Raw genomic sequence first — 25,191 nt, 5'->3', positions numbered from 1 at the left:
TGGTTTCTGGGAAACAGAAAGTGGGTGATGTCAGTGATGGATGCATTTTGAACACAGGCTGATTCATGTGTGACAGACTAAGGCTGCTATGATTTGCATTTGTTTTAATGCATGAAAGACAGGAGAATAGCATGCAAGAAGAATTATCAGGTTGAGGGTGATTTAGAGACAAGAATCGATTTTATGTTGCAAGTTATCTGCATTTAAAGGCAGGCAGTCCGAATTCTCTTAGCAGTTGTTGATGTTCAAATCACCAAAACAAACACACCCCTACCCCCATCCTTCGCTTTCATCAGCATTCGGATCGGCTAATGTACATCCTTGTGCACTGTGCACCTTTTGTTTTGGTACTCGGCTCGACTCAGTTGTCTAAAGCAAAATTCGGAAATTGATTACCCCGCCTATAATATATGCCCTTAAAAACAAGCTTTTATATTTAGTGAAATATTATACATGACCTGACATTTATTCATAAATTATCAAAGTACACATTTATAAAACAGTAACTCTGAACCTAACATAGGCTTATACACAAAAATCACATTCTTCACAGGATTTTGTTCGTTTTATAATCCAGAGCTGCAGAGAAATTGATTGGTTCTGATCTGGTCCAGGCATGAATAATCAAGCACTAAAGCTCGATTACAGGCTGAAAATAGGGGTAGTTTACTTAAATGGGATTGCAGGCTGCAGTGAGCACTAGAATTGGCCGATTGGATGCTTCCCTGGGCGAAACCTACCATTAAAAAGATATAGACTGCCTATGAGTATTTGCAACGAGCAGACTGAAAGAATGTGAAACAGGATATTCTCTTAAATCTCTGAATATTGTTACTTTTGCAACCTGCAAGGGGAAGATGTGAAGCATGAACATTTTAAAAACAGAGAACACGCTTAACCATCTCAAATTTCTCTATTTTGTTTATTTAGCCTATACATTTATAGCTGCAGTTCAGACATGAGACAACCTGTCCTAAAGGATGCTTTTTCACTTATACCAAATGAATAAGTGTGTTTGAATTTTATGCAAATAGTATTATTACAGTTTATTACTTAAGTAATTTATTTAGCTAGTCATCTAAAAGACAGTTGATACAGTAAATATTTAACATTTCAGAACCGGTCTGTAATGTATTTACATTCTGTGCATGTACTGCTCGCTCATCTCTCAGGAAAAGAAAGTGAATGGTTGAGACGAGGGTGTGATCTGGTATCTCGGGTCCAATCAAACGGCGAGTTTACTCAAGCCTGGGCGGAGATTCTACTATACAAGGGCGGGGTTAAAGACGGAAGTTCAACTGGATTGGTTGGTCTGTCGCAACACTCCAAACCATGGTCATATGCAGCCTGTCCTTGCAACTTGGAAACGTAAGAAAACCAGTATCATGTCTCAGATTAGATTGCGATAAACCTTTATCAACGACAGCCGAAGCGTGTTGAGTATACGTTATTTTCGCGTTTTGTCCGATGATGACGCGTAATCGTTGTCAACAGCTGTCTTGCTTATAACGCCGAATGCGATACACTGTGTCATTAAGCAACCTGAACACGAACGCTGTCGTTTTTACTGTCAATGTGGCTTAAGCGTCAGATCTGACATGTTCTGGCGTCGCATATGAGACCGATGTTTGGAAATTTGCAGCGTTTGGCATTCGGCCTCTCGAGCGTAGGATTTATTCGACACGTCAGTGTAAATCTGAGAATTAATAAAAGATTATAAAACCGAGGGGAGACACAACCCCAATCGCACATAGTCTGAAACGTCATCAACATTTTCATGTATTTAAATGGTCGAGAGAGAGGGAATCATTGCTGAAATTAGGAAGAACGCCGGTAGGTCAATTACATTTTCTTAAAAGATATGTTCGAGTTCTTTGAAAACACGTTAATATCCTCAGCGCTCGTGGTGGATTATAATACGAGGTGGCCTGTGTCACATTGACTTGTCGTGATGTGTTGAAAGACTAATGTTGTTGGTGAAATGTCGTTCAAAACGGTGCACTCCCTTTGGCTTATCATGGCGTTGCAGCGTTTTCCCATCACGATTTCATTAGAGATAATGTGCAAAGTGCATAAATCCACGTTGTAACATCCTTTTGAGTGATGGATAGATTTGTGTATGAACGCAAAGAGAAAATCATTGATTGCTTTACGTGAATGAGTCGATAACAGTTTCATTATTTTAATATACAAGTTTTTTCCTCTCTCCTCCACAAGGGTATTAGGAGAATCTGAGGGAATAACACACAAGTGAAGATTTGTTACATTAGGCTACATAAATGGGGGATTACGGATTTGGAGTGATGGTTAAAAACAACGCTGCAAACAAATCGGTTTTCCCCATAAGAATTCATCCACACCTGCAGCATACAGTCCACCACCAGACGAGCCCTCCGAGCCCACCATCCTTCATCGGCAACAACAACGCCACAAATGGTGGAAGTGTGGGGTCTGCTTGGCTTTTTCCGGCTGTGACGTCTCACTCTAACATGCAAGATGAGATTTTGGAGTCTGAAACGTCTAAAGCTCAGCAACAGCGTCAGGAGAGTCAAGATGGACAAGACAAACAGATGCTCTCTCCACCGGGAGAAACGCCCGGGATTATTTCTGAGTTGGACAACGCCTTGCCAGAGGAGAATCAGCTTGAGAAAGGGACCATGGAGAACGGCAATGGAAAGGAGGGCCAGCGACTTGAATCACCAGTGTTATCAGGGTTTGACTATCAAGAGACGTCTGGGATCGGTACTTTAGCACAGTCCAGTAGCTCTTCGTCATCATCCCTTACTGGCTTCAGCAGCTGGTCCACTGCTATCCCACCCAACCCCTCCACCTTGATCGAAGAGGTCGGCTTTTTCAATCCGTCTGCTACTACTAATAATGCTCCTCCTCCGCTCCTATTTCAAGGTTTCTCCCATCACGCCAGTACAGGATTTGGGGGTAATTTCTCCCACCAGATGGGGCCTCTATCTCAGCACCACCCTTCTCCTCACCCCCATTTCCAGCACCCTCACAATCAGCATCACAGGTCCTCGGCCAGCCCCCACCAACCTCCCTTTTCCCATCGTAGTGCTGCTTTCAACCAGCTGCCACATTTGGGGAATAACCTAAGCAAGCCTCCCTCCCCTTGGGGAAGCTATCAGAGCCCCTCCTCCACCCCATCTTCAACTTCCTGGAGCCCAGGTGGAGGATATGGAGGCTGGGGAGGCTCTCAAGGCCGGGAGTATCGCCGGGGCCTGAACGGAGGCATGTCGGCTCTCAACTCTATCTCACCTTTAAAGAAACCTTTCCCCAACAACCAGACCCCTACGCAGAAATATTCCCGCAACAACTCCGCTTTCAACTCCAAACCATGGATGGAGGATACCATAAACCGCAATGACAGCATCTTTCCCTTTCAGGTAAAAAAATCTATCGCTTAATATTTTGTTGTTTTTATAGGGGTGAAGATGAGATGAAAACAAATCTGTTGCCCTTGTTTCTGAGTTTGCTCTCGTTGGCCGAACCTGATCTGATGGTGGCAAAGCATTCAAGTGGCCTGTTTGTTAGAAAAATTGTGTTCGATCAAAGCTCAGATGAGTAATGTGGTGCATTTGCTCCAGTTCTGAAAGTTGTGAATGTCACCGATATAAAAAAACATAAATGAGTGAGTCAAAAGCAGGGCATCACTTTGCAGCACAGGCAACGGGAGGGGAATCGGAAAGTATTGCGTTTAATCACTCGTGACAATACAATTATCAATTGTTCCAGGGTGAAATAAATAAAAGGGACTTTTCCAAATTTAGTCAAACACTTTTGTTTAGTTCTTTGTTTATTATTCAATCAACACTAACAATCGACACCGAAACCTATACTCACTCACTATTTTTAATTGTACAGTAAATCATCTTTGTAAGTTACAAGTATAATATAATTTCAGAATAAACTACTTGTGTGTAATTGCTTTACGTTCATAGATGGAGAGGTCATGTTCCTGTTTGAATGATAATGTCAACAGTGGTAACTGTGAAAACACTCACTGTTGTTTCACATATGTCCTCCCCTGTTCAGTTTGTAGCCTAATACCAAGAACAAACCTCGTATTGTGTTCCCAAGGCTTTTTTCTCGCTAGGCGCAGGCTTGTTGTGCCAGAACACCACCCTGGGTCATATGCAAAAGTGCAGTATAGTAGGAATGATGACAATTTTCAAACACCCCTTAGCTCAAAATCGATCCAATGATTAGACAGAGCTGAAAATTCCCTTTCCGACGACACCTGAATTGTGAAAATCAGTTGAGGATTGTGAAAGTTATGACATTTATAATACTGAGGAATATAGTAAAATAGTTAACATTAACTACAATAGAAGTCGTGTGACCGAAAATGCTTATTATTCACACATTTTTGCTTGTAACTTCCTTATTTTATCAGATATTTGCATGAAAATAGAAGGTCGAATTTTGTTAGTTCTTTCAAATGAAATCATGAAAATATACTGTTTTAGCTGGAATGGGCATCAGACCCATGGTACCTCACTCAAAACAAATAAAATTAATAAGCGTTCATTCATAAACATTTATTTTGAGAATACAAGAGAAAACAATACACATCCACATTAATTGTTAATTCATATTCATACAACACATATGATGTACATATTAAACTACATAGCATCAGTAATAATTTCAAGAAAAACACCGTCAGAATGAGTTGAATACAGACAATGTTTTTTTTTTTTAGAACGGCGCCTGCAGTACTTTCGCTTAACTACCCGCCACAAATGTGACTACACAATTTCCACGATTTAGTTAAATACTTTCTCCTCGATGGATTTCGATGGAATTTCGTTAGTAACAAAATAAAACCTATGTATTTAGGTCCACCTACCTTTCATTAGTGTCCAAAGCTTAGATGAAGCCCACCGACCGGTTGAACGCAACGCAAATTTTCTGAAAGCCGCGGTGACCTGAAATTACGTAAGGGCTGAAATCCCGAAGTGTCCAACGATTCAGGGGCTTGCAGTCGATGTAGTTATCGTCGTATTCAGGAAAAACATAGTACCACCAGGCGGCCAGGGGTAGATATTGAATGACATACACATTTTAGTACCACGCGGTTTGGAACACATTTTTGAGTCAGAATGTTCGCCGCGAGTGGTTACGATGTCATCATACATATATATATATATATATATATATATATATATATATATATTAGTGGTATACCCATAGAAGAACTGGTTTTCCATGAAATGCTTGTTTTTTTTCTAGGGATGCACCGAAATGAAAATTCTTGGCCGAAAAAACGAAATAAATAATGCCAATTATTAGTACCATTGCATTTATGGCTATGACCTTCTACTAACTTTACTAAAATCAAGGCATTGCAAATGCATAAATTAATATTAAAGTTTCTGCGCTCTGATCTCCTTCTCCTGCGCTTTGCCCTTCTCCGTCTGCATGCGAGTTCTCCGCACACATCGCGGCCTGGTCGCGGTTTCTGTTTGCGTCATCATAACATTTCGGCCGTATTGTTTCGCCGATAAAAGTCTTTCGGGCCAAAACCGAAAATGCCCTTTTGGGCCAATTTCGTCCGAAAATTTCCGGTGGCCGAATATTCGGTGCATCCCTAGTTTTTTACAAGGTTACAACCATCTGGAGTTTTTGGTTTCATATTTTATACAATCCATAATCAACATCCTTTAAGGTTATGTGTTATGTCATCATTTTATTTATTAAATAAGAATTGTCATATACAATTCTATTTGACTTCTATAGAGCTTTTTGACAGCTTGACAAAGCAGCTTCACAAAAAAATAAATTTTAGCACAAAAATGTAGAGACATAAGAGAGAAAACCACTGGCCTGCCCAACAAAGCCTGGTTTCACCAAATGTGCATTTGGATCATCGCAGTTTGGAGTGGAGGGAGTGGCATATCTCTTGTTTTTTTTTCTTGCTCGTGCTTGTATTAAAGGATGGGTAGGCAATTTCGGAGAGGCTAACAATATAGCTTGCTAACATTGAGCATAAGATTGCACCTTCCCTTCAGAGCGCTCTCCAAAGCAACGGCTCCTCCTAAACGTATGAACATCATGATGATCGATGATTCCCTGTGTGGCGGTATGCAAATAGGTAGATGGAGAGACAAGCGGGACATTCTGTCATTGAATTCAGACCGAATGCAATGATTGGACGAACATTTCTTGCTCGCGCGGCTCCCACAGATGATATTTATTTATGTAAATACATTTTAAGCACTTTAATGCTCAAAATAATTTGTCAATGCAAAGCATGATGGGTTTCAGAAACTGGAATGGAGGATACAGAAATTTCACCATCTTTTTGTAAATTCTTTTAGCTTTTAGGAATGGATGACAGGGTCTAATCACAGGTCTTCCTTGTCACTTTTTCAGGAGCGAAGTCGGTCTTTTGATGGTTTCAGCATGCATTCTCTAGAGAACTCACTGATTGACATCATGAGAGCCGAGCAGGATTCATTGAAAGGTACATTACTAGCTGCCATTCTTATAGATCCATCATCACATGAATGCCTGGATGAAAAAAGTGTAATATTTTTTAATAGAGAACACAAAATTAAGCAAATGTATTTTACCCTGAAAAAATTGACATTTTGGCAATAGCACGGAGAAGAACGTTTATTTACATGTAGGTATATACGTTTTTATTGGATGCACATGCCTGGACGGAAGATAACTTCCGATGTATGTTTATTTATCGGTCTGGCTAGTGCCTAAAAATATCATTTATATTTAATTTAAATGAATTTATATTATTATATTGTATAATAATTGTATTAAATAAATGATTTGTTCAATTTTGTTGTATGTTAATTTGATTAAATAAAAAATTGTTGAATGGGTCGTGTAACTTTAATAACTTGGCCAAACACATTAAAAGTTACTATGTGTAAAGTGCCATGTTCGTCTCGAGACTGGTCTCAAAACCAGTCTCGACCGTCTTTAGTCTCAGTCTTGTCTTGGTCTCAGACTTGGTGGTCTCAGGATTTTATTTCAAGACTGGTCAAGACCACAACTGTGGGAACTACACTAAATTGCTGATGCATTGTCTGATTTGTGTTCACATCATTCATGAGATTGGATGTAAAACTTCTGGCTTTAGAAGCATTTACCACTTGTTCCTCATTTGATTATTCTCTTACTTTTATCACTCTTACTGCTGGTAAGAGAAGAATGGGGGGGGGGATGTCTTTAAGAAATCTTTCAGCAATATGATTACACACATGGGCCCACAATATACGCAATGTGATTGCAAAAAAGATACTTGTATGAGATCTTGTTTTTTTATATTATAACATCTTATGTGATAAGGTTTATTGAATAATTATGCAAATTCAATGAGTTAATAAGTGACTTAAGTTTTAGACACAATTAGACACATGTTTTTGTTTTATTTTGGCTAGTCCCAAATAGAACAAGAACAAATCTGAATGTTTGTGCATTTCTGAGCAACACAGCTATTTTGCTATTAATTGCATAACAAAGCAATGAAACTAATTAAGTCACTGAACGTTTTGTTGAATGTTACAGACTTAGATTTATGTTGGGTATTTACCGTTTTTTATGTTTAGTTGTTGGAATTTTTAACTGCACAAAAATTGTAATAGGTTACTGTAGGTGGGTGATAAAACATGGAAAATAAAACATCCTACAAATACATTTCTGCACAATAAATCACAATAAAAAAGTTACTACTACCACTACTTATATGACTTTTTTGGATCTTTTGAATGAAAATTCTGGGAGTGCTGGTCTTGGTCACAATTCGGCCTGCCTTGGTCTTGGTCATGGTCTTGGTGTTGACACCCTCTGGTCTTGGTTTTGTCTTGGTGGTCTCGACTACAACACTAGTTATTGCATATGATTAGAAATCCAAATCATTATTAAGACCGATTTTACTTCTGCATCGGACCTACCCCATAGCCTTTACGCCGTAGGCTATGTGTCGGTTTTTTATTATACTTCTACCTCGTTGTACACATCGACAGGCAATGACCACTTGGCGTCAGTGTATACGCGAGTGTCGCTTGTGTAACCAAGACAAGAGTCAAAGAAGAAGCAGCGGGTTTGATAAGTATAAGCAGTGATGGCGACAAGTAAACGGCTACTTTTGTTGCAGATTTGAGATGATAAATACAGAAGCAGAAATAATTTACTTGAATATATCATTCGGAAATGTGTTTGAGTAAAAATGACTCTATCGCAGAGTTTTTTGACCTGAGGGAAGGTTCCGAGAAGACCAATTACAGAGCTAGTGGTCCGCGTTGGGTCCAGTTTGAGTTGACCCATTGTTACATTTTTGAAGTGGTACGTGTCAAGCTATGGTTTAGGGTACGCAGCTCTGCATAAGCTACAGCATAGGTCTGACGCAGAAGCAAAAATTGGGCTGTAGGCTCAACTGATTCTATTTTCAGTCTCATCATAACATTTTTAACACAAATAACATTTGTCTAAACTTCTACAGCATTCAACTAATGCATAAACAAACCCACATTTAGTTACCGTAAACCCGTTTTGATGACTTTGTGCTTTATTAATGATGTTTTCATAATGGATGTGTACAGAAGATTGAGAGTTGAAGCATGTAGATGCTCTCCCAATATATCACCTAAAATGCCTTTGGGATTTGAAGTCTAATCTTGGCCAGATGTGTAGTTTCTTCCCAGATCTGGTTTGGTTGTTTTCACATGGTCATAATATACAATACCCTTCTAGCTTATTGATGAGATGCATAGCAAAGAACGCTTTATATGCTGTTAGTTTTATAATATATAAATAACAGTTTAAGCAGCATTAACCTTTTAAACCCTTTTTGTTTTTCCAGACAAACAAAATTGGTTTTCCAGCACTTGTAGATTTTAATCTTGCAAAATGGCATATGTGATATTGTGAGGTTACTGCAAATATATTTTTACCAAGAGTGCTTTAGACTGTATGATGGTGTTTTATCATTGCTGAAGTCTATTCTGTCTTATTTCAAATGCAGCGAGGAATTATGGAAGACGACGAGGTAAAGATCTTAGAAATGTGTTTATACTTTATTCTTTTATTATTTATTTTCAAATTACAGCATGCCTTTGTGTTGGTTGTCAGGCAAGGTTTTTGTACTAAGTTTTTAGAAACTTTGCTCGTTCTCAACTGAACTCATTGTGTTCAAATGAACAGGGATGTTAAATGCTGCTTCACAAGATGAAAGCAGACTGTCTAGGCCTCTCAAGGCTGAATATTAATAGCAGTTACCTGCCGTAGTGAGTTTTACTAAATGGCTATTGATGTTATTGCGTGATAGGTCACTCATCCTTGTTTCCCATGGAGGATGAGCGTAACTTTGGAGAGGACGAGCGGTCTGATCAGAGCTTGAGTGGATTGGGTTCACCACACGGTTTCCCTCACCAGAACGGCGAATGCATTGAGCGCTATTCACGCAAAGTCTTTGTCGGCGGTCTACCCCCGGATATAGATGAAGGTACTAAATGATAGGGATAGTACAGCCCAATATAACAATTCTGTCATCATTCATTCACCTTAATGTCGTTGTCGTTCAACACTTTTATGACTCTATCCTCTGTGAAACACAAAGGAAGATATTTGGAGAAATGAAAAGTGATGATGTGTGCACAAAATGGAAGTTAATGGGGACAATGTGGTTTGGTTTCCAGTGTACGTCAAAATAGTATATTTTGTGTTCTGCACAAGAAAGCAAGTCATAGAGGTTGGGAATGACATGATTGGATGAGTAAATGATGAAAGAATTTTCATTTTTGGATGAACTGCATATGATTGAACTGAAGTTCTGCTCTTTTCATTTAGGCCTATACATCATTATTTATGCATTTGTCATATTTCAGATGAAATAACTGCCAGTTTTCGACGTTTTGGACATTTGTTTGTAGACTGGCCACATAAAGCAGAAAGTAAATCTTACTTTCCCCCAAAAGGTGAGTTTGAGAGCCATTTGCATGGACTGTACAAATATAAATGTGAGGGTGCACACATCAGCTTTTTCTGTTTCAATAACAGGATTTCTTTATACTTTGGTTAAAGCTGAACTGATGCACCATTCTATCTGTATGACAGTTTCATGTTAAGGTGTTCTTGCATGCGTGTCTTTTATTTTGCAGGGTATGCTTTCCTTTTGTTTCAAGACGAAAGCTCTGTCCAGGCCCTGATTGATGCCTGTATGGAGGAGGATGGGAAGCTCTATCTCTGTGTATCCAGCCCTACAATCAAAGACAAGCCAGTAAGATGTACCTGTTTTTTTTTTTTAACCTCCTGTGCAAATCATAAAAGAGCAAATAGAGCACTTCAAAAGTAGGTGCTGTTATACTGTACATTACCTGAATGTTCAATTCAAGTTTATTTATATTGCGCTTTTCACAATGTGTATTGTTTCAAAGCAGCTTTACAGGGACAAACAGGAAAAACAGAAAAGTTAAAACACAGCACAGTGCATGGTATTTATACAACGAGTAAGATCATTCTAATAAATAATATCTAATTTCTATTTAAATAAATAAATGAATGAATGCAGTCTCCCAGTGAGCAGGCCAACACTGCCCTGCTTTGGCGAGGAACCCAAACTCCAATGATTGATTAATGGAGAAAAAAACCTCGGGAGAAACAGGCTCAACCGGGAGGGCCATATCTACTCTGACGTGTCATACCTACACTTAAACTGGTGACATGTGATTTTAGTTTAGCATTTAATACCAAGTATTGTAACTTCAGCATTAATAAGACAAATAGTCCGTCTTTTGCTCTTGGTTGGGGATGTAGTGGTCTGAGCTTGGATGGTCCGATGGTCATATTTCTCTTGGCTGGTGGTGGAATTGCCTTAGATGGAGCTGGGATGGTCAGTCAGTCTGCATCTGTAGCTGGCGTGATCTCAAATTGGGGATGGGCATCTGTCGGTCGTGTGGACATGGTGGAACTTCTTCCTACCTCGGGATGGGCATCCCGAGGCAGAGGCGGAAAGAGAATAAAGAGAATGATTAGCGTAGCTGCTGTTCATTAACTATGTATTAAGTGAAAGCTTGGCTGAAAAGATGTGTCTTTAATCTAGATTTAAATTGGGAGAGTGTGTCTGACCCTCGAATAGTATCAGGAAGGCTATTCCAAAGTTTAGGTGCTACGTATGAGAAAGCTCGTCCCCCTTTGGTGGATTTTGTTATTCTAGGTGTTGTCAAAAGTCCTAAGTTTTGAGATCTTCGAGAGCGTGATGGTTGTAACGTGATAAAAGCTCGGTTAAGTAAGTTGGTGCTAAACCGTTCAGTGCTTTGTAAGTAATTAAAAGAATTTTAAAATCAATACGATACTTAATGGGTAGCCAGTGAAGCGATGATAAAACTGGGGTTATGTGATCGTATTTTCTTGACCTAGTAAGAACTCTGGCAGCTGCATTCTGAACTAACTGTAGTTTGTTTATCGATGATACAGGACAACCACTAAGTAGAGCATTACAATAGTCAAGCCGTGAGGTCACAAATGCATGAATAAGCTTTTCTGCGTCTGCAACACACAAACAATTTCTTAATTTGGCAACATTTCTAAGGTGGAAGAAGGCTGTTTTTGTGATATTTGAGATGTGATTTTTAAATGACAGGTCAATGTCTAATATAACGCCTAGGTTTTTAACTGTATTTGTTGGAGTAACAGTGCAGCTTTCAATTTGCAGGCTGTAATCGGAGATATTCTGTTTACTTGATTTTGGTGCTATAAGTAATATTTCTGTTTTGCTAGAGTTTAAAAGGAGGAAATTACTAGTCATCCAATGTTTTATGTCCTCGATGCACTCTGCCAGTTTGGATAGCTTAAAGGAATCATCTGGTCTTGATGAGATATATAGCTGAGTATCATCTGCATAACAGTGGAAGCTAATTCCATGTTTTCTAATAATGTTGCCGAGGGGCAGCATGCACATGGAGAAAAGCAAGGGTCCTAAAACCGATCCCTGAGGTAATCCATAATTTACTTGCGTAAGATTTGACGATTTCCCATTTAAATGGACGTATTGATATCTGTCTGTTAAGTAAGATCTGAACCATTGCAGGGCCTGTCCCTGAATACAGATATAATTGTGTAAACGATCTAGTAGTATTTTATGGTCTACAGAATCGAAAGCAGCACTAAGGTCAAGCAGGACTAAGAGTGAGACGTTACCTTTATCTGATGCAATAAGGAGGTCATTTGTTATTCTAACGAGCGCAGTTTCAGTGCTGTGATGCGGTCTAAAGCCAGACTGAAACTTTTCGTTCATGTCATTATTTTGTAGGAAGGTACACTGTTGAGTTGACACTACTTTTTCTAGAATTTCAGACAAGTACGGGAGATTTGAAATCGGTCTATAGCTTCCAAGTTCATTGGGGTCTAAATTTGTTTTTTGATAAGAGGCTTAATTACAGCCATCTTAAAGGGCCCTGGGACATGTCCTAGATTAATTGACGAGTTGATTATGTTACGAATGGGCTCAATTACAGCAGGTAGTAACTCTTTTAATAAAGTAGTCGGAATGGGGTCTAATAAACATGTCGTCGGTTTGGATGTTGCAATAATTTTAATTAAATCTTCCTGATTTATAGGAGAAAAACACTCTAGCTTTTCTTTTTGGGAGATGGTTGAAAATAATTCTTCCGACACACTTGGAGGTTTGGTTTTAGCTATGTTGTCTCGTATTATTTCGATTTTCTCAGTAAAAAACTTCATGAATTCATTGCTACCAAGGTGCGGCGGAATACCCAGGTCAGGTGGAGTCTGTTTGTTTGTTAGTTTAGCAATTGTCCTAAATAAAAACCTTGGATTGTTTTTGTTATTTTCTATGAGGTTACGGAAGTGCTCGGCTTTTGCTGCTTTTAGTGCCTTTTTGTAACAGCATTCACTCTCTTTCCATGCAATTTTAAAGACCTCTAATTGGGTTTGTTTCCATTTTCGCTCCAGTTTACGCGTTTCTCTTTTTAGGGCGCGAGTGGTGTTATTATACCGTGGTGCTAAGATCTTTTCACTAAGCTTTTTTGACTCCATAGGTGCGACCGCTTCTAATGCATTAGAGAAAATAGTGCCCATTTTGCTGGTCATGTCATCCAGCGATTCTATATTAGTTGGAAAGGTTATTAGAGGAGTCAGATCTGGCAAGTTCTTTACGAAACTATCTTTAGTAGTTGAGGTGATTGTTCTACCCTGTCGATAACGAGATATACAACTGATTTCAGCAGTGCGCAGTGTACATGTTGTAAGATGGTGATCGGAAACATCGTCACTTTGAGGTATAACATCGATATTGGTTAGATCGGCTCCGTGAGATATAATCAAGCCAAGGGTATGATTAAGGCGATGAGTAGGTCTATTGATGTATTGTGTTACACCACAAGAGTCTAGTAGTTCTTAAAACGCCACAGCTAATGGATCGTTAGCAATATCTATGTGGATATTAAAATCTCCAACAATCAGAACTTTATCGACGTTAACCAATAGATCCGATAAGAAGTCTGCGAACTCTATCAGAAAATTAGTGTAAGGCCCAGGGGGTCTATACAGAGTAACCAATGTAAGAGAGACCAATGGTTTTTTTATTTTATTTGGAACGGTTATGTTCAACGCAAGCACTTCAAATGATTTAAATGTATGCATTGTTCTCCGAGTAACGGTAAGAAAGTCTCTAAAGATTGTTGCGACACCACCACCTCGACCAACCGGACGTGGCTCATGAATATAACCGTAGCTTGGTGGAGTAGACTCATTTAGACCGAAGTAATCATTTGGCTTAAGCCAGGTTTCAGAAAGACAAAGTATATCAAAACTGTTGTCTGTGATCATTTCATTTACAATAACTGCCTTTGGATTTACTGATCTAATATTAAGTAGCCCAAACTTTAGGCTTTGGTTTTGCTCATTAAATATATTGTCTTTCGGTTTAATCATAAGATTTTTTTCTCTGACTTTTAAATAAATTATTATTTTGGTTGTATTATTCGGGGGACAGACACAGTCTCTATGCATTTGGAAGCAGTAATTTGGAATGTTGAATTTGCTATAACTGCCCACATGGTTATAGTACTACAAACTGACATTTTGTTTTTTCATGTTCACAAATGAAAAACTGTTGGTTTTGTTCTGTTCTTCATGCATCTCTAGGTCCAGATACGACCTTGGAATCTAAATGACAGTGACTTTGTGATGGATGGCTCTCAGCCACTTGACCCCAGGAAGACCATTTTTGTTGGGGGTGTCCCGCGGCCTTTGAGAGCTGGTTAGTTTGGGTTTCAGATGTTACATTGGTCTCAGTGCATAAATAAAACCATTTAATAACGCTATTTTTGTCCCATGACAGTGGAGCTGGCCATGATTATGGACCGACTCTATGGTGGGGTGTGCTATGCTGGCATTGACACTGACCCTGAGCTAAAATATCCTAAAGGGGCTGGACGGGTGGCCTTCTCCAATCAGCAAAGCTACATTGCCGCTATCAGCGCTCGCTTTGTGCAACTGCAACATGGAGAGATCGATAAACGGGTATGAGTAATGTGATCTAGACAAACACTATTCAGCCTAATATGCTTGGGTTTTTGCTTATTGTTAAAGATATTAAGTACTAGTTAAGAACCTCGGTAACTGTTTTGTTCCAGGTGGAAGTGAAGCCATATGTACTGGACGACCAGCTGTGTGATGAGTGTCAAGGCACACGATGTGGAGGCAAGTTCGCTCCTTTCTTCTGTGCGAACGTGACCTGTCTCCAGTACTATTGTGAATACTGCTGGGCAGCCATTCACTCGCGTGCAGGACGAGAGTTTCACAAGCCTCTGGTGAAGGAGGGAGGAGATCGGCCTCGGCACATATCCTTCCGCTGGAATTGATCTGGGAGGTCAAAGCCGTGCTATTCGGATACATGCACTTTTCATTTTGCTAGGTCCTTTTTATTTAGAGTTCTTTTTTAAGTCTAAAATTTTATTTATTCTTAAGTTTTTAATTTTTTTTGCAGAAGAGAATGCTAAAAGAAAATGGTGTAATCTTGATTTTTGTTTAAAAGCTACATTGGTGCGCATGAAGACTTGAATGCATTAGATTCAAAATATAGATGTCTAGCCTGACTTGACTCTGAATTACTGTTCTATCTTTATTGTCCTGAATTTCTGTTCGTAATGGGTCACATTTTCACTTGAATCTTTCGAAGTCCATACGCAAGGAGAAGGCTGAAAATGTAACGGCCAAGCCTCATTCATATGACTTCAAAGACAAGGTTCACTGACTTACAAAATGATTGCATGACAACATAAAACATCGACACATGACTTATATCAGAAAACATCGACACATGATTTATACCAGAAAACCATAGAGCATTTTATGAATGAACCATTCATTCTGAGATTCCTTATCTCTTTGAATTACATAAAATGGTTCTAACATGAAACAAATATTTGTGAATAGAGAAAAAAACCTCTGTATCTAAATCGAGGTTATAACGCAAACAATATTCAGGCGCTTTAAGATGTAGTCTTTCAAATCTTAAAGCATTATTTATAGATTATACACTATAAAGCAAAGTAATAGCTAACTTTAATGCAACAAAGCATATCCACCGCAAAGACCTGAGGGGCAACGGCAAAGAAGAGTAGAAGCCCGGTAATGCAGTTTTAATTATTTGTCTTGCCCGATACACTGGTTTTAGTCAGGCAAACCAAAGATGATCCTTTGAGATGTCTTTCTGTCATATCAATGAGAATGAGAAAATGTAGAAAGCAAACAAGCTTTGCTGGCTTGGTTGACGCGGAGAAATATTTGAATATGTTCCGGTAATGGTTATGGCAGTAACCTAGGCTCATTTGTCAGGGATTTTGTGCTAAAAAGCTAACTCAATATTGTAGTATTTACTAATGAGAACATAACGTGTTGCATTAATAGTGTTTTACTGCATGGGTTTTTGCCATGGGTTTATTGGTGTTCTAACTGAGCGTTGCAGTAGCTGAGCACATTTCAAAGAATTTGAAAAATATTATTTTATACATGGTCTGCTGATTTTTGTACTGTGTTTTATAGCTGATTATTTTGTCATGGACTTAAAAAACATTATGCACTACTTTTCTAAATATTGTTTTTCAAATCACTTTGTTTTCCACAATCGGAAAATCCTTTTGTGATAACTTTTGTTTTCCACTTGTTGGATATAGATTTTGTACCTTTTGTTACTAAGATATCTGGTTATGACGTGAACATACCTAAAGGAAACAAAATAATATAATTTTGTTGAGGCTTTTACGTGCTAAAATCCCTAAATTATCATATATATATTTAGGTGACTGTATTGTTGAGACAGATATATAATATTTGCAAAATGCAAACAGTGTTCTTTTCTGTCTTAATAGAAAACGTAACTATTGAATCTAGCATGACAAAAAATCCTTAAAATGTGTGGCACATGTAGAAATGTATACCTATCCAGTACGTACCTATCCGTTATGAGAATGATATACCTCCCTCATTATTGGCTGTAGATCATAAAATAATGAACAATGTAAATTAGTTAATGTTAGGAAGCACCTTGTATCACAGTGATGAATGTTCCATGTTCAAATATCAATGTTTATGGATAATCCTGAGGGGCTCCAAGGGTTATTTTAAGTATGTATGAGCTTAATTAAGTTTCAAAGGTTTTATTATTTTGATTTGGTTTCCGAGTAGTTTTGTTGTAGCCCTCTGTCCCATGTTGTTGTCTGTGGAACATTTTGCCACGCTTTTTGTGTTGGACCTTACCCATGCACAAGCTGTGTATACTCCAGTTTCTGTACTACAATAATGAAGCATTCACGACTTGGGTGGTTGATCATATATTTATTCAGGGTTTACTTGAACACACTTTTAAACACACAGTGAGATTTGTGCAATAATTTTTTTCCAGAGACATAATATATGTGATGTATCCACATAAGTGCAAATCCATGAATTCCAACCTATGTCACCTCACAAATTTCCTTTAGCCATTATAAACTTCATTCTCTGATTTATACATATGTTTAAAAATACCACTGCAATTACAGGTGTTTTTACTTTGATGTACTCACATATTTTCCTACTTGATTTCATGCTACTGTGATTACAACCTATGTAAATATTAAGTGAATAATGTTTTAACCGTTTACTGATATATTTTTAATTGGAATGTAATGTCATTTTGATTATAGTTTTTGATCAGTAAATCGGTACACTTGTTAGATTTTCTAGTTTTAATAATCTCTATATTGTGCTTCATGTCTACAGAAGGATAAGAAAAATATCTAAATATTCTATGTAACTGCTTATTCAAATTGACATAGTTTATAACTGTGTATGGGAAGGTGTAGCCTATTTATCAATAGATTTTTATAAGAACAATTTTTTTGCTAAATGTCATTTATAAGTTTTAATTTTTATATTTTAAATCCATATGGAGTTATATGTAAAGAAAAAAATTATTTTATAGTTGGGTTAGTTCATACATGTGCTTTGGTAGTTCACTCTTAATTATTTGCAGTTGAATATTTATAACAGAATGCTTAATTTTAAAGTATTTGTAATGTGAAATGTTGAATGAATAAATTTGATTGCAGGATATGACTTGGTTCTTTTGATTTCTCAACAGTTAGATTAAAGTTATCACAATTAAGTCTGTTGAATTACACAAGACAGGTGATGTGTAATACACAAGACAGGTGATGTGTAATAAATGTTTCATTTTGAATTGAATAAACCTTCATATTAATAAATTATATCATACATCTAGACCAGCACAAAAGAAAAATGCAGTATATCTGGCACCTTGACTGAGAATGGGGTCAAATCTATTTTTAGGATTGTCTGATACAGAACATGCTCCCTAAAAGAAGGATAATGATTGCAAGCAGGTAATATTGTGATTTATTGTTTTGAGATTACAAAGTTATTGAAGGCTCATTTTCTTGAGCTTGTTAAAAAATACCCGTAATATTTCATGCCCAGAGGTGCATCCAAGCTGTGTGTGAAATGCATTCACATGAGTCCCTCATGCTGCAACGCAGATAACAACCTATAAATCATCAATTGATGACTATGTCAGTTGTTTAGGTCTGATACTAGTAAAATGCAACGTGTGGTCGAAAATCCGCCTATGTGTGAATACTGCAGCAAACTACAAATAGCACACTCTGGTGGTAACGTTATTTATTTTTAAGAGTAGCCTACAATACAAACATTTAAATTCCATTAAAGAACTGTGTTTAATTTCTAAATAATTTATTATTTCCGTTACTGGCTAAACGTTTTATTAAGAATAAATTCTGCATTTAAAATGCAGAACGCTTACACTTTTAACAATTTTGGGTTACTCTCTATGAATGTTTTGCTTTAAGAATATTAAAGGTAAAACAAAAAGGAAATTCACAACACACACACACATATATGTTCTCATCCGATGAGTCCTTTAAGGTTACATTTATATTTATAAAAAAAAGGATATATAGGCCTATACATCCACAACAACCCGTTTTGATGCATGTCTCTTTAAATGATAATGAGTTACAGTGTAACCCCACCCCCCTCAACATAACACTCGTGTAGTACTGCCATGGCAATATCGAAAGCCAACAGTATCACAATTCGCGTGCTTTGGATCGCCGTTTTGATTTCTTAACGCCACCAGGCGTTAAATAAGCGTCGTCTGGTGCTAAATTAACTTCACACGCCGCCAAGCGTTACTTCACACGCCGCCAAGCGTTTAAGTTACGCCGAGCGCCGATCGACGTTAAGTTAACGTCACACATCACTTGAAATGCACTTCTATTGTATGAATTTACTTCTATTGTATGAAGAAGAAGTTGGATGAAGTCAATGTGGACAAATGGTTTCCTGTTGAATTTTAAATATACTTATGTGACTTTTTATATTCATCATTGCTAGTCTAGAGGTCTGCACGTTTGGCTTGCAACCGCATGTTGTGTAAATGACTGGTTCGATTCCTGCTTGGATCTATATGCGGATTTTACATGGTTTAACTTGTTATGTTTAGTTGTGTAACAGGGATTTTTTATTTATATTTTAGCATTTATTTCGTGGTAAATATATAAAGAAAGTCAGGAATAAGAGCTCTTTTTCCACAACAAACTTACAGTATATTCTAAATTTCTCAATCGTTCTCTACACCGTCCAGACAGCCTCGCCAACAGCCTTTCAATAATCACCTTAACCCACATCACCTGCCCACCGGCGTAATTTAAACGCGTGGCGGCGTATGACGTTAATTTAGCACCAGACGGAGCTAATTTAACGCCTGGCGGCGTTAAGAAATCGGCGTTTTCAAATTAATACGGCGATCCAAAGCACGAGAAATGTGATACTGTTGGCTTTCGATATGGCAATGGTTTAGCTAACTTATGCTTCCTGAACTCCTTTATGGTTAGTTTCGTTTTAGATGTCTCAAATAATTTGTCCAGAGACTTAAAAATCTGTCACATCGCATCCTAATGTGCTCACGTATGCTTGCCTAAAATCCACGGAATGCGCACCTGCAAATCTCAGAGGATTTTTGCGCCTGTCGTTGACAAATTATACGTTTCATACACAACGTGAGACAATAACTAGTATGCTGTGAAAAAAAAATCAGCCTAAGGACGAATGATTTGAGACCTTTAAGACCAAACTAACCGCAGTGTTCGCCCCTGTTCATTAGCAAAATAAACAGCTTGCCGCCGCTGAACATACTATTCAAGTTTTCAATTCAAGTTTATTTATATAGCGCTTTTCACAATGTGTATTGTTTCAAAGCAGCTTTACAGGGGCAAACAGGAAAAACAGAAAAGTTAAAACACAGCACAGTGCATGGTATTTATACAACGAGTAAGATCATTCTAATAAATAATATCTAATTTCTAATTAAATATATAAATGAATGAATGCAGTCTCCCGGTGAGCAGGCCAACACTGCCCTGCTGTGGCGAGGAACCCAAACTCCAATGATTGATTAATGGAGAAAAAAACCTCGGGAGAAACAGGCTCAACCGGGAGGGCCAGATCCCCTCTGACGTGTCATAGCTGCACTCAAACTGGTGACATGTGATTTTAGTTTAGCATTTAATACCAAATATTGTAACTTCAGCATTAATAAGACAAATAGTCCGTCTTTTGCTCTTGGTTGGGGATGTAGTGGTCTGAGCTTGGATGGTCCGATGGTCATATTTCTCTTGGCTGGTGGTGGAATTGCCTTAGATGGAGCTGGGATGGTCAGTCAGTCTGCAGCTGTAGCTGACTTTATTGCTATAAGCAATATTTCTGTTTTGCTAGAGTTTAAAAGGAGGAAATTACTAGTCATCCAATGTTTTATGTCCTCGATGCTCTCTGCCAGTTTGGATAGCTTAAAGGAATCATCTGGTCTTGATGAGATATATAGCGGAGTATCATCTGCATACAGTAACAGTGGAAGCTAATTCCATGTTTTCTAATAATGTTGCCGAGGGGCAGCATGTACAGTTGAAAAAAAAAGTATGTGAACCCTTTGGGCTTACTTGGATTTCTTCATAAAATGTGTTCTGATCTTCATCTAAGTCACAAAAATAGAGAAACACTGTCTGCTTAAACTAATACCGCACAAACATTATACGTTTTCATGTTTTTATTGAACACAACATGTAAACATTCATAGTGCAGGGTGGAAAAAGTATGTGAAGTATGTGAACGGTTTAATAACTGGTTGACCCTCCTTTGGCAGCAATAATCTCAACCAAACGTTTCCTATAGTTGCAGATCATACCTGCACAACGGTCAGGAGAAATTTTGGACGATTCCTCTTTACAAAAGTGTTTCAGTTCAGCAATATTCTTGGGATCTCTGGTGTGAATCGCTCTCTTGAGGTCATGCCACAGCATCTCAATTGGGTTGAGGTCAGGACTCTGACTGGGCCACTCCAGAAGGCGTATTTTCTTCTGTTGAAGCCATTCTGTTGTTGCATTACTTCTATGCTTTGGGTCGTTGTCCTGTTGCATCGTCCATCCTCTGTTAAGCTTCAGTTGGCGGACAGATGGTCTTAAGTTTTCCTGCAAAATGTCTTGATAAACTTTGGAATTCATTTTTCCATCGATGACAGTAATCCGTCCAGGGCCTGAGGCAGCAAAGCAGCCCCAAACCATGATGCCCCCTCCACCATATTTCACAGTTGGGATGAGGTTTTGATGTTGGTGTGCTGTGCCTTTTGTTCTCCACACATAGCGTTGTGTGTTCCTTCCAAACAACAAAATTTTGGTTTCATCTGTCCACAGAATGTTTTGCCAGTAGTGCTGTGGAACATCCAGGTGCTCTTTTGCAAACTTCAAACGTGCTGCAATGTTTTTTTTGGACAGCAGTGGCTTCCTCCGTGGTGTCCTCCCATGAAGTCCATTCTTGTTAAATGTTTTCCTTATTGTAGATTTGTCAACAAAAATGTTAGCATGTGCCAGAGATTTCTGTAAGTGTTTAGCTGACACTCTAGGATTTTTCTTCACCTCATTGAGCATTCTGCGCTGTGCTCTTGCAGTCATCTTTACAGGACGACCACACCTAGGGAGTGTAGCAACAGTGCTGAACTTTCTCCATTTGTAGACAATCTGTCTTACCGTGAACACATGGACATCAAGGCTTTTAGATATACTTTTGTAGCCCTTTCCAGCTTTATGTAAGTCAACAATTCTTGATCGAAGGTCTTCTGAGAGCTCTTTTGTGCGAGGCATGGTTCACATCAGACAACGCTTCTTTAGAACAGCCAACTCAAAACTGGTGTGTGTTTTTTATTGGACAGGCCAGCTTTAATCAACACATCCAATCTCATCACATTGATTGGACCCCAGGTTGGCTGACTCCTGGCTCCAATTAGCTCATGGAGAAGTCATTAGCCTAGGGTTTCACATACTTTTTCCACCCTGCACTATGAATGTTTACATGTTGTGTTCAATAAAAACATGAAAACGTATAATGTAAGTGCTGTATTAGTTTAAGCAGACTGTGTTTCTCTATTGTTGTGACTTAGATGAAGATCAGAACAAATTTTATGACCAATTTATGAAGAAATCCAAGTAAGCCCAAAGGGTTCACATACTTTTTCTTTCAACTGTATATGGAGAAAAGCAAGGGTCCTAAAACCGATCCCTGAGGTAATCCATAATTTACTTGCGTAAGATTTGACGATTTCCCATTTAAATGGACGTATTGATATCTGTCTGTTAAGTAAGATCTGAACCATTGCAGTGCCTGTCCCTGAATACAGATATAATTGTGTAAACAATCTAGTAGTATTTTATGGTCTACAGTATCGAAAGCAGCACTAAGGTCAAGCAGGACTAAGAGTGAGATGTTACCTTTATCTGATGCAATAAGGAGGTCATACTAACGCACATAATGTATTAACATACATACAGCTAAACTTAACTTTATTTATTTATTTATTTATATAGCGCTTTTTACAATTTTCATTGTTACATAGCAGCTGTACATGAGACACATTGAATACAAGAATAACAACTAAAGGCATATACCTGTAAAAACAAGAAAAAGGTGAAAACAACAAAAGACAGACATACAAATGCTCCACACACACAATATGCATACATACTTACACACATTGACATAGACACACACACGCAAACACGCTAGCACACATGCACAGTGAAAGCACACATAGGAGAGAGAACCACAGGTCAAATATTAAACGGACTATAAATTATTATATGCAATATTAATTATGTCTAAATTCTAAAGCAGCCCCCCCCCCGGCCAGGCAAATAGTGCAAAACAATATGCAAACGGTGGCGAGGAACCCAAAACTCCAATCGAGAAAAAAAACCTCAGGAGAACCCAGGCCTAACCAGGGGATTCCAGTTCCCCTCTGGCAAAAGCTGCTGCCTCTGCACAAGCTCAACAGTGCTTGCACAACAAGGCTAAATAGAAAATAAATAAATTTACGAATAAGGTAAATTATAGATTTAAGATTATCATTAACAATCTAATAGCATTTGAAGTGTTGTAGAAAAATCGTGTCAAGTTGCCGCGTCCTTTTTCCAGCTCTATCATCTCAGCTCTTGTTAGGCCATCGCTTCCCATTCTCAGCTTTGCCATCAGGTCTGGGCATGAACTGCATCCTGCGGTAACCTTGGAACAAAAAGACAAGACTGACTGAGAGTAGAGTACTGTTCTGCACTCTTTGATGCAACAAGTACATCATTTTGTTGTTGGATGTGTTCCTGGTTCCGGTTGATCTAAATAATGCAGCCTAAATCCTCTGAGGATTAATATTATGGAAGTGTAGTGTATGCAAGATTAAAAAATACGTCTTTAGTCAAATTTAAACTAACGAGTGTGTCTGCCTCCCGGACAGTGCAGGGAAGAATATTCCAAAGTTTAGGCGCTAGATAAGAAAAGGATCTACCACCTGCACTTGATTTTGAAATTCTAGGTATTACTAACTGACAGGACGCCTGAGAGCATAATGCACGTGGAGGATTGTAATACAAAAGAAGTTCATTTAAATACTGCGGCACAAGACCATGTAGGGCTTTATAGGTAATAAGCAAGATCTTAAAGTTAATGCGATGCTTTATAGGTAACCAGTGCAAGGTTGACAGAACCGGGGTTATATGCTCATAGTTTTTTGTACGTGTAAGAACTCCAGCTGCCGCGTTTTGAACCAGTTGTAGTTTTTGAAATAGGCCTGCAGTGCAACCACCTAAAAGTGCATTACAGTAATCTAGTCTTGATGTCATGTATGCATGAATCAATTTCTCTGCATCTGACAACGACAGCATATGAAGTAGTTTAGATATATTCTTAAAATGAAAAAATGCAATTTTACAGGTGTTGGGGACATGGCTCTCAAATGACAGATTACTATCGAATACAACGCCAAGATTCCTATCTGATGACGAGGATTTTATAGAGCATCCGTCAATAGTTAAGCAGTATTCTTGGTTGTTACGTATGGCGGTTTTTGGTCCAGTAAGTAACACTTCTGTTTTGTCCGAGTTCAGTAGTAAAAAATTGTTACTCATCCAGTTTTTTAAATCAACTATGCATTCCTTTATTCGATGGAACTGCTGGGTTTCATGAGGCTTCGAGGAAATATAAAGTTGAGTATCATCAGCATAACAGTGAAAGCTAATTCCGTGTCGCTTTATTATATCTCCTAGAGGTAGCATATATAATGCGAAGAGCAGAGGCCCTAAGACTGAGCCCTGTGGTACACAGTGCTGGACTTGCGATTTGCGGGACACATCATTGTTTATTGCTACAAATTGAAAACGGTCAGATAAATAAGACTTAAACCATTTCAATGCTGTTCCATTAATGCCGACGTACTTTTCGAGTCTGTGAAGGAGTATGCTGTGGTCAATGGTGTCAAATGCAGCACTAAGGTCTAGCAGCACCAATAACGAAATACAGCCACGGTCAGATGCTAAAAGGAGATAATTTGTAACTCTGATCATAGCAGTCTCTGTACTGTGACATGCTCGAAATCCAGACTGGAATTCTTCATTAATGTCATTCCTTTGGAGGAAGGCGCATAACTGAGTGGAAACTACTTTTTCAAGAACTTTAGATATAAAAGGTAAATTCGATATAGGCCTGTAATTCCCTAGTTCTCTTGGGTCGAGTTTGGGTTTTTTGACAAGGGGCCTTATAACAGCCACCTTAAATGCTTTAGGCACATGTCCTAATGTCAGAGATGAGTTAATAATACTAAGAAGAGGATCTATAATTTCTGGAGCATCTCTTTCAGTAGTTTTGTTGGTATAGGGTCTAGCACGCATGTTGTTGATTTGGATGATCTAATGATTTTAGAGAGTTCATCGTGATCTACTGTAGAAAATAATTGCAATTTCTCCTTAGGGGATCTGTAGTTAGTTTGTTCAGTGGGTTTCACTTCTGGTTGCATTGTTATAATTTTTTCTCTGATGTCTTTGTCAGGCTCTGTGTTCTGTAATACCTTAGATTTGCCGCTTGATGGCGCTGTTTTCCCTGAGTCTCATTGTCTCTGCTAATTAGGATTATTTAGTTCCAGCCCTGACTAGTTTTTGATTCCCTATTTATTTGGTCCTCTCTTTGTCACTCTTGCTGGATTATTGAACTATGCTTGTGCCTCTGGCTCCTCTGTAAATTTTTTGAGTCTTTTGTTTTTCTGTGTTCTGTTGTAATTTTTGCCATTGAACGTAGGTAGCT

General features: G+C 38.3%; 1 protein-coding gene across 3 annotated transcripts; it reads left to right on the top strand.

Moving 5' to 3' along the window:
- Positions 1-1,288: 1,288 nt before the first annotated feature.
- Positions 1,289-17,595, top strand: cpeb4a (cytoplasmic polyadenylation element binding protein 4a). Of its 3 annotated transcripts, none has more exons than XM_056769613.1 (10): positions 1,289-1,368; positions 2,218-3,398; positions 6,391-6,481; positions 9,002-9,025; positions 9,305-9,481; positions 9,864-9,953; positions 10,137-10,255; positions 14,143-14,257; positions 14,339-14,520; positions 14,634-17,595. In XM_056769613.1, the coding sequence occupies exons 2-10, from the start codon at positions 2,280-2,282 to the stop codon at positions 14,859-14,861; spliced, it is 2,145 nt and encodes a 714-aa protein (XP_056625591.1). In that variant the 5' UTR covers positions 1,289-1,368; positions 2,218-2,279; the 3' UTR covers positions 14,862-17,595. The 3 variants fall into 3 exon arrangements, with proteins under 3 accessions (XP_056625591.1, XP_056625590.1, XP_056625592.1); XM_056769612.1 differs by lacking the exon at positions 1,289-1,368 and adding an exon at positions 1,375-1,833; XM_056769614.1 differs by lacking the exons at positions 1,289-1,368; positions 9,002-9,025 and adding an exon at positions 1,375-1,833.
- The last annotated feature ends 7,596 nt before the right edge of the window (positions 17,596-25,191 follow it).

The sequence above is a fragment of the Triplophysa dalaica genome, chromosome 16, assembly GCF_015846415.1.
Source record: "Triplophysa dalaica isolate WHDGS20190420 chromosome 16, ASM1584641v1, whole genome shotgun sequence".
NCBI lineage: Eukaryota > Metazoa > Chordata > Actinopteri > Cypriniformes > Nemacheilidae > Triplophysa > Triplophysa dalaica.
Note: the sequence above shows the minus strand (reverse complement) of the source record. Positions and strands in the feature narration are given on the sequence as shown.

Excerpts from the sequence above, each read along its gene's own strand:
- cpeb4a (XM_056769613.1), top strand. The coding sequence starts at position 2,280 with ATGGGGGATTACGGATTTGGAGTGATGGTTAAAAACAACGCTGCAAAC. Across the intron at positions 9,482-9,863 it reads ACCCCCGGATATAGATGAAG|ATGAAATAACTGCCAGTTTT; the intron begins GTACTAAATGAT and ends GTCATATTTCAG. Across the intron at positions 9,954-10,136 it reads ATCTTACTTTCCCCCAAAAG|GGTATGCTTTCCTTTTGTTT; the intron begins GTGAGTTTGAGA and ends TTTATTTTGCAG.